The sequence below is a fragment of the Ambystoma mexicanum genome, chromosome 5q (assembly GCF_040938575.1).
Source record: "Ambystoma mexicanum isolate Mex_15411 chromosome 5q, UKY_AmexF1_1, whole genome shotgun sequence".
Taxonomy (NCBI): Eukaryota; Metazoa; Chordata; class Amphibia; order Caudata; family Ambystomatidae; genus Ambystoma; species Ambystoma mexicanum.
This window is the reverse complement of record NC_090933.1, coordinates 1,310,107,695-1,310,117,927: the sequence shown is the minus strand read 5'-3', so window position 1 is coordinate 1,310,117,927 and position 10,233 is coordinate 1,310,107,695. Positions and strand designations below refer to the sequence as shown.

The following is a 10,233-nucleotide window of genomic DNA, read 5'->3' as shown; positions in this document are numbered from 1 at the left end:
GGCTAACCTCTTTCCTCTCTGATCGACCCTCCCAGGTCCAACTTGGGTCCTTCCTCATCTCTCCTCTATCTCTATTTGTGGTGTTCCCCAGGGGTCTAACCTCTCTCCCTGTCTGTTCAACCAATACCTGGTACTTCTTGCACACTGCATTGCCGCTCTCTGCCCAAACTTTCAGTGATATGCGGACTACACTCAACTCATTTTCAGGCTTCCTTCCGCTACCTCTTCTCCTTCTGTCATCTCTGACTGTCTGTCGGCTATCCAGGAGTGGTGTGCCGCCAATGATCTCTGCCTTAATGCCAGTAAGACTGAGATTCTCCTCATCGGCACACCTGCGCCCTCCTTTCCTCTCACTCTCAGGCCGGTCTCTCTTGGCCCTCTTACTTCTCCCACCTGTGAGGCTAAAACCCTCAGGGTCATTTTCGACTCCACACTCTCGTTCTCACCTCACATCTATGACATCTCTAAGAAGTCACACTACCACCTGCACCTCCTCCAATGTATTCTTCCTTTCCTCTCCTTCCCCCAGAAGCTCACTGTCTCCAGAGGTCTGGTTCTCTCTAGGCTGGACTATTGCAAAAGCCTCTTTCTCAATGTGCCTGCTTCTACTCTCCGCCCTCTGCAACTCATCCAGAACAGGACTGTGAGACTTGTCTTTGGCCTCAAACCCAGGGATCGTATCTCTCCTGGACTGAAATCTCTGCACTGGCTCCCAGTGGCTGCAAGGATTAAGTTCAAAACCATCTGCATTGTCCACAAGGCCTTCTGGGGCCTGGAGCCTCAATACCTTCAACTCTCGCTTCCTAAATATCTTCCTTCTTGAGCTCTTCACATATCTGCCTCCAACTCCCTCAGAGTCAGTCGCTTCTCCAAGCAACGAGTTGGTGATAGATCACTTTCTTCGGCTATAACAGCCTCCCTGCCTCCCTGAAACTTGAGGAGAACCATCTCTGGTTCTGGAAGCACCTTAAAACCTTCCTCTTTGCTTCTGCTTTCTCTTCTCCTCTCCCCTGCTGAATTCCTGGCTGAAACTGGAATTGCACTGGTTACCTGACCACCCTCTGATCTTGGGCACAGGTCCCCTCCCCCGCCAGTTGCACACCTGCACTGCTTCCCTGGCAAACCCTGCACTTGGGGACTGTTTTCTGTTTCCCTACAGTCCCCTACCAGCACTTGACACCAGATTTCTGCACTTACCCTTGCACTTGCCACCAGCCGGCCGTACTTTTACTCATTTTATTTATTCTATTCATCCCATGTACTGCACTGTCCCCTCCCCCTGCACTTTTCCCCTTCCCATGCACTTGCGCGATCTGAATGACGCCTAGCTCTGGAAGATCCTTGTCTCTGTATTCCCTCTGTTCCCCCTCCCTTGCCTCGCCGCGCCTTGAAACACTTGTTTATAGGCGCGTTATAAATGCCATATCATAATGCCATAAAACGTGCTGCAGTGTGATATGATATAACAGTACACAACATATTACAGTAATCCAACAAAGTACCCCTTTAAAGGGAGCTTTCCAAATCACCTGATAATATCAAGACTAACCTGTACTACCATAAAACAAGTAATATAATCTATTATATCATAAAACACAGTCTATATGATGTAATATGATATAACATTGTGTAATGTAATGCAATGAAAGTGCTGCAGTCATATGACATTACATAGCATATTAGAGTAACCGAACACAAGTGTCTTTTTTAAGAGAACTTTACAAATCACCTGATATAGTCAAAACGAACATGTACAACAAAAAAGTAATATGATCTATTATATCATACAACATAGTAATACGATATAATATTTGATAGAATATCATATAAATGAAATAATATCATACGGTATAATATGATGTAATGTAATAATGCCATAGAAAGTGCCGCGTTGTGACGTGATCTAGCATTACACAGCATATTACAGTCGCCCTAAGGAGGCGCCTCTTTAAAGGGAGCTTTCCTCTTCTTTGCTGCGCCCCCCTCGATCCCAATTCACAAAGAAAGGGAAGAGGTGACGGGGAACAGCGCGAATAAATCCTGCTGCCTCGGCGGCCGCTCCCGGGGGACGGGGGCGGGGGCGTTCCGGCTCCAGCACCACCTGATCGCAGCTTTATATTCCGCAACAGCTGCTGCGCCCGGGAGAGGCGAGCCTTCCTTCAGCACCCTGGACAGAGCCGGCTGCCGCTGGCCGCTGCCGCCGCTGCCGCTGCTGCTGCGGGACTGCTGCACTCACTCACGCACGCCGCCGCCGTCGCTGTCCAGTGCTGAAGCAGCGAGCGGCGCCGCCTCCCTCCGCCACGGGCTGCCTGCTGCCGGCCGGGCCCTTATCCAGCATTTAACGCCGCAGCGGGAGGACTCATGGTTGCTTTGGGAAGGCGCGCAGAGATCCGGAGGGGGGAGTCCGCGGAAAGAAGACCCAACCCGCAATAAAAATACAGACTAATAATAATTCAAACAAGGACTGCTGGGCGCAGGGCACTTCCAGCAAGGCACAAAGGCGTGCAGCCCGCAGCAGCACCGCACAGCGCCCGCGAGCCCGAGGGCGACGCATCCGCAGCAACAACAACAAAAAGCCCGGCCGCCGAGATTTTCTACAATATCTTTTCAAATGTTTTTAGTCTTTTTTTTTTACAGAAGACTTATTTTTGTAATCTTTAAGCTGCTATAACGCACGCATCGTGCGGCACCCTCCGGAATCCAACGCCCACCTCATTATCCCATCACCCACCCCCTGCAGAGGGCAGAAACCATGCCAAGGTCCTTCCTGGTCAAAAAGGTCAAATTGGACGGTTTCTCCGCTGCTGACTTCACCTATGGCCGCGCGCGCCACGACTTCGCCTCCCGCTTCCATAGCAAAGGTGAGCAACATGTGACTGTGCCCGTGTGTTCCTGTGTGCGCCCGTGTGTGCCTGCTGCTTCTGCAGCGCCGAGCTGTTGCCTGGTCAATTCTTGCAGTACGTCATGTATGGCGGTGCGCCTGCTCCTTCCATTTGCCAGCACGCAGATGGTAGAAGTGAAATGTGCATGGCATAGCATGGCATGACGTCTCGTTGAATAGCAGGGCATGGGACATCATTACATTTAACCAGATGCCATGTCACAACTTAGCACAAAAATGAATAGCCATGGCATAGCATGGAACAGTGCGAGACCACAGCAGGGTCAGAGATGTGTGCCGGGCACTGCCGGCCAGGGGTTCGAATCCCGAGCAGGGCTGGCTCGCCCTTATGAACGGGCTGAGCTTGGTACAATGTATTCAGCGACACCTGTTGTGTAAGCAAAAATAGTGCATTGAGTTGGTCGCGTGTGCTGAATAAATGGCTAATGGATCGGGGGCTGCGGGTGAGTACAGCGCGTCACCGCCACACACACACACACGCACACACACACACACACACTCAAGGAGGCGGCCTTGTGGGCTGCTCCGCGCAGATTCAGGTTTGTTGACTGTGCAGATTTCGTGAAACCGAATCGCTCTGTACCAGCAACAGCACTAAAATTAGCCCTGGGTATCAAAGGAGGGGTGTGCGGGGGAGGGGGCGCTGCATAGGTGGAGGGTAGGGGGGGGGGTGCTGCACACATCCTGACTGCAGAAGGCAGCTCCTCCAGGAATCCCGGCCTTTGTCTGCCGCCCCTCCAAGTTCAAGGACAACTGTTAGCAGCGGGGGGCTGGGCCACGAGCAGCTCTGTGTGTGTTCACGGCATCTGCAAGCATGTGGATCGGCTGTCACTCAGGCGAAAGACACACTCGCGCGCACACACTCGCCAACAGACAATACTCACACAGATTGCCCAAAGGGACACCCCGCGCGCGCGCGCACACACACACACACACACACACACACAGGAGGCAGAGACTAACGTAGACCCACACCGGGAGAACATGCACGCAAACACACCACACCGCGTCACGCAGAGAACACGCATATGCAGAGAAATCCCGCACACGTGCACTCGCGTACAATCCTAAACACAGAAATAACGCGGATAATACAAAAAACGCACAGAGAAAGCACACACAGGGGACACTTACACACGCACAGACACACGGAAAGTATGAACACAGGGAACATACACCACGTACTCACACACATGGAACACCTGCAGTTACCAAAATATGCACAAAGAACACAAATAGTCACACAAAAAATGCAGACACAACTCAGATGTCCACAAACAAAACAAAAAGGTTGCCCAAACACACATACACGATCAAACATGCAAACAGGAAAGATACACAAAACACAGCAGATATGCCCGCAAACGTACACACTCAGAACAAAGCGGACTCACTCATACACGTTCACACACAATACACTTGGAAACAGCAAACACATATATATTTATTTTCTTATATTATAAAATCTCAACACACTAACCACACGCAGTCTCGCACACTAAGCGCACACAGGTGCACCATACAAAACACACATTGACACAGATATACAAGAATACACACGTCATATGCACAGGTCTTTCACAAACACGACATACCCCGCACCCCCACACTCACGTATACAATGCGCACAGCACGAACTTATCCCTACGCATAAGGACACACTAAAACGAACAGAAATACCTAACACGCCAAACACGCACAGCCCAGAGACACACAACGGAGGCCAGAATGAGAATGGCTGTGGTGTGTTCTCGGCGGCCCTCCCATGAAAGGCTCTCTCTGGTGACAGCCGGCTGATGCCTCAGGCTTCACAGCATTTGTTTTCGTGCAAGACCCCTGCAGTCTGTTGCATAAGCAAAAAATGTGCTTGAGTGGGTAAAAAAAGGCAGGGAAGGGAGTGCATTGCGGCTGCGAGGAGGCTGACCTTGAGAATCCCCAACCTTGGGCTGGGTGGCCTCAGCGCTGGCCCCACACTGCCAAGCTTGAGCAGGGAGCCGGTCCTCGGGGCATACTGATGCCCAGCGGGCCAGGGCATCGGGTGTCTGCCAGCCACCCCCGTCTCCATTAAAGCCAGAGGAGAGAGCAGTATTGGTGGATGGGTAGAATTCATAAAGAGCCTTACATTGGCCCGAGCCGGGGGAGGAAGGGAGGCCGCGTCCGCGTACTGCGTAGAGCAGCTTGTTGCGTCCTATTAAGACAATGCCCCACAGATCACCAATAATGGAGTAATAATCTCGTCTTCTCTTTCTTGTGCACGCCAGGCTACATCAGCGACTACATCTCGCCCTCGCTCTACGATGGAGACAGCGACAGCACCATCAAAGTGCCGTCGCCGGAGCCGCTGTACGCCGCGGCGCACGAGGACTACGGCACGCCGGACAGCCCCCAGTCAGAGATCACGGCGGGCTACATCAACGGCGACACGGCCGTCAGCGAGGGCTACACGGTGGACGCCTTCTTCATCACCGACGGCCGGTCCCGGCGGAAGGTCCTGAGCAGCGGCCGAAACCTCCAGCGGCACAGCTGCAACGAGTGCGGCAAGACCTACGCCACCTCGTCCAACCTGAGCCGGCACAAGCAGACGCACCGCAGCCTGGACAGCAAGATGGCCAAGAAGTGCCCCACCTGCGGCAAGATCTACGTCTCCATGCCCGCCATGGCCATGCACCTGCTCACCCACGACCTGAAGCACAAGTGCGACGTCTGCAGCAAGGCCTTCAGCCGGCCCTGGCTGCTGCAGGGCCACATGCGCTCGCACACCGGCGAGAAGCCCTTCGGCTGCGCCCACTGTGGCAAGGCCTTCGCCGACCGCTCCAACCTGCGCGCCCACATGCAGACCCACTCCGCCTTCAAGCACTACAAGTGCAAGCGCTGCGACAAGACCTTCGCCCTCAAGTCCTACCTGAACAAGCACTACGAGTCGGCCTGCTTCAAGGGCTGCGCCCCGCCGCTCAGCCCCATGGAGGATTGACCCGGGCCGGCTGCCATCCACTTCACAGGACTTTGCAGAAGCCATGTTCTGAACTGGAGCCCGCGCTTGGCACCCACCCTCAGTGGACACATGTGGCTCCGCTGTCACCGGGCACTTCTCCACGAGGGCTTCCAGCTTTCAGAAGCCCCTCCGGCTGCATCATCGACCCCCCCCTCCCAGGTGTGCTCTTCCGCATGGCCATTTCCAAGCAATCTTTAGCCAACCGTAGCGACTCTGCCATCTCCTTGCGTTGCCCGGCCGTCGCTCTGCCAAGGCATCAAATGTCATTGCACGAACTCGGGGGGTTAAGAACCCTCCCTCTCTGGGGTGAACAAACACTGCCCTTCTAGCAACGCCAAGCCCCATCCTCCATAGCCCTCCCCACCCCCCACCCCAAAAGTATTCGCCTTGAAGGTAAAATTATATCTTTGGAAACTCTTTTTCTACTGCAAAGGAAAGCTCATATTTATATATATATTGATGCATTAATTTATATATTCGCGCATTTATTATTTATTTATCTATGCGTTTGTTACTCGTTAGCCTTTTTTTTACTTTCATGGCCTCTATTTATGAAGTAAGCATGACTTTTTTTCCCCCTCTTCAGTTTTCAGTCGCACTGTTTACTTGCACATGGGTTTGCCAATATTTTCCCGATCTATGCCAAAGCATTTGTCCCTTTCAAAGAGACAGCCCCTTTCCCCTTTCCCCTTTCTTGGCCTGCGTTTGTTTGCGTCTGACGCACCTGCACCCATTTTTTTAAGGCGCCTGCATGCACAAGTGTACAATCTATGCCAACTTTTAGGCCTAACCTTGTTCTTATCCCTTCCCGTTTCTTTACTTAGCTATCTATTTTTGGAGAAAAAAAATGCAAAATTTCTGTTTGCCAAAAGTTTAGATTAGTATCGCCGGGCAATATTTCTCTCTCTCTTTCTTAGGAGTCTGATTCTTAACTCTATAGAAGCAATAATGACTGATGCATGATATTTTAAAGCAAATAGTATCGCTGAGAAATCAGGTAACTTTTAATTCAGTATTCTTAATAGCAACGAATATCAGGGACTTGGCCAATGTAGTGTTCTTGGATAACTGACGAACAAAGAAAAGAAAACAACAAAAAACCTAAAAAAAAAATCTGCTTCCTTATCTTTCAATGTATGCACTGCCTGCCTCTGACTTCATAGTAGGTTTAGGAATGTAGGCCTGTAGCCTCGAAGAGACAATTTAGTAATATTTTATAAGACATTTTGAGGAGCTCCACAATGGCCCAATGACAGCAGCATTCTGTATTTTCATATTGTCCAAAAATGAAAAAGCAAGCATTAACCTTGGATGGAGTGACAGACACTGAGAATCGACTGTGCCTGGTGCCGCGCGCCCACACAGTCGCGCAACGAGGACCCGCGTCCTCGCAATGAGGTCACCTTGTTTTTAAAAGCCATGTGGACCGGTCCTGATATGATATTTTGTACTGACGAAGCACTTCCTATCTAGTCTTTCCATTTTAATAATATCCGAACAGCACAATTGAAACCTTAACTAGAATTCAGGTAGAGGGAACGTGTATTAGATAGGCCTCTGTTTTTTGTACTGACAAAGGGGAAAACTGTATATTATTGCAAGAAGCCATGTAAATACCATGAGGAAAAAGAATTCACCTAATTTTTACAGCTGTAAAGAAATGAATATGTCCCTTCTAGAGATTTCTTCCCCAGGGATTTTTTGAGCCAGTATTTGGACGACCTAAGCACAATGGTGTCATGCCTTTTGCCGCACTTCACAATAAATGAGACTACAATTGACTTGCTATACTTGTTTGGAGATGTTGTGCTTTGTGTGCCCGGGGCTGGGGTGCTGGGCCTGCTTTGTCGTCTGGTGCTTGGGGAAAAAGTGATCCCTATTCAGGATGTCAGCGGCTAATCACGCTGATGGGGGTGGGAGGATTAGCTGGCAGGGGCCTTTCTTCAGTGCTTGGGCTTGAATGGAGGGGGCTTGAGCGTGTGGGGGACAGATGCTAGCTGCATCCCCCGGCTGTAGCATCAGCAGCTGCTTTGTGACCATCTACTCGACAGACACAACTGTGAAAGCCATGATTACCAAGAGCAACTGTTGACCTCTCCATTACTAATATCGCTAGCTTCCCCACCATCAAGCCAACAACGCCTTCCAGCCTGCTCCCAGCCAAAGCTCAATAGCACAGCCCAGAGCCCAACCGCCATCAACCAAACCACGCCTTGCACCCTGCTCCCATCCAAAGCGCTATAGCACAGCCCAGAGGCCAACCACCATTAACCAAACGGCACCTTCCACCATGCTCCCAGCCAAAGCACAATAGCACAGCGCAGAGCCCAACCACCATCAACCAAATGGCACCTTCCACTATGCTCCCAGCCAAATCACAATAGCACAGCCCAGAGCCCAACCACCATCAACGAAACAATGCCTTCCACCCTGCTCCCAGCCAAAGCACAAAACAAAACCAACGCCCGGTGCCGAACCACCATCAACCAAACAACCCCATTCACCCTGCTGCCTGCCAAAGCTCAATAGCACAGCCTGGTGCCCAACCACCATCAACCAAACAATGCCTTTCACTGTGCTCCCAGCCAAAGCACAAAACAAAAGCCCAGAGCCCAACCACCATCAACCAAACAACGCCTTCCACCATGCTCCCAGCCAAAGCGTAATAGCACAGCCCAGAGCCCAACCGTCATCAACCAAACAACAGCTTCCACCCTGCTCCCAGCCAAAGCACAATACCAATGCCCGGTGCCCAACCACCATCAACCAAACAAACCCCATTCACCCTGCTGCCTGCCAACGCGCAATAGCACAGCCTGATGCCTAACCACCATCAACCAAACAATGCCTTTCACTGTGCTCCCAGCCAAAGCGCGAAACCAAAGCCCTGTGCCCAACCACCATCAACCAAAGAACACCTTCCACACTGCTCCCAGCCAAAGCACAAAACAAAAGCCCAGAGCCTAACCACCATCAACCAAACAATGCCTTCCACCCTGCTCCCAGCCAAAGCGCAATAGCACAGCCCAGAGCCCAACCGCCATCAACCAAACAACACCTTCCACCCTGCTCCCAGCCAAAGCACAAAACCAACGCCCGGTGCCCAACCACCATCAACCAAACAGCCCCATTCACCCTGATGCCTGCCAAAGCGCAATAGCACAGCCTGGTGTCCAACCACCATCAACCAAACAATGCCTTTCACTGTGCTCCAGCCAAAGCACGAAACCAAAGCCCTGTGCCCGACCACCATCAACCAAACAACACCTTTCCACCCTGCTCCCTGCCAAAGCGTAAAAGCACAGCCCGCATCCCAACCACAATCAACCAAACAACGCCTTCCACCCTGCTCCCAATCAAAGCACAAAACCACAGCCTAATGCCCAAACACCATCAACCAAGCAATGCCTTCCACCCAGCTCTCAGCCAAAGCGCAAAACCACAGCCTGAAGCCCAAACACCATCAACCAAACAAAGCCTTCCACCCAGCTCCCAGCCAAAGCACAATAACGCAGCCCAGAGCACAACCACCATCAACCAAACAATGCCTTTCGCTGTGCTCCCCGCCAAAGTGCAATAGCAGAGCCCAGAGCTCAACCACCATCAACCAAACAACGCCTTCCACCCTGCTCCCAGCCAAAGAACAAAACCATAGCCCGGTGCCCAACCACCATCAACCAAACAACACCTTTCCACCTGCCAAAGCGCAAAAGCACAGCCCAGAGCCCAACCACCATCAACCAAACAAAACCTTCCACCCTGCTCCAAGGCAAAGCGCAAAACCACAGCCTGATGCCAAAATACCAACAACCAAACAAAGCCTTGCAGCCAGCTCCCTGCAAAAGCGCAAAAGCACAGCCCAGAGACCAACCACCATCAACCAAACACCTTCCACCCTGCTCCCAGCCAAAGAGCAATAGCACAGCCTGGCACCCAACCACCATCAACAAAACAATGCCTTTCACTGTGCTCCCAGCCAAAGCACAAAACCAAAGCCTGGTGCCCAACCACCATCAACCAAACAACACCTTTCCACCCTGCTCCCTGCCAAAGTGCAAAAGCACAGCCCAGAGCCCAACCACCATCAACCAAACAGCGCCTCCATCCCTGCTCCCAGCCAAAGCACATAACCAAAGCCCGGTGCCCAACCACCATCAACCAAACAATGCCTCCACCCTGCTCCCAGCCAAAGCACAAAACCAATGCCCAGAGCCCATACACCATCAACCAAACAGCACCTTCCACCCTGTTCCCAGCCAAAACGTAATAGCACAGCCCAGAGCCCTACCACCATCAACCAAACAATGCCTTCCACCCTGCTCACAACCAAACCACAAAA

The 10,233-nt window shown here is 51.7% G+C and overlaps 1 protein-coding gene across 1 annotated transcript; it reads left to right on the top strand.

The window, feature by feature from the left end:
• The first annotated feature begins 1,953 nt into the window (after nucleotides 1–1,953).
• LOC138498067 (transcriptional repressor scratch 1-like) lies at nucleotides 1,954–7,682 on the top strand. Its single transcript, XM_069621914.1, has 2 exons — nucleotides 1,954–2,861; nucleotides 5,164–7,682. The coding sequence occupies exons 1-2, from the start codon at nucleotides 2,753–2,755 to the stop codon at nucleotides 5,871–5,873; spliced, it is 819 nt and encodes a 272-aa protein (XP_069478015.1). The 5' UTR covers nucleotides 1,954–2,752; the 3' UTR covers nucleotides 5,874–7,682.
• The last annotated feature ends 2,551 nt before the right edge of the window (nucleotides 7,683–10,233 follow it).

Coding starts and splice junctions, on each gene's coding strand:
- LOC138498067 (XM_069621914.1), top strand. CDS start 2,753: ATGCCAAGGTCCTTCCTGGTCAAAAAGGTCAAATTGGACGGTTTCTCC. Junction 2,862..5,163: donor CTCCCGCTTCCATAGCAAAG/GTGAGCAACATG, acceptor TGTGCACGCCAG/GCTACATCAGCGACTACATC.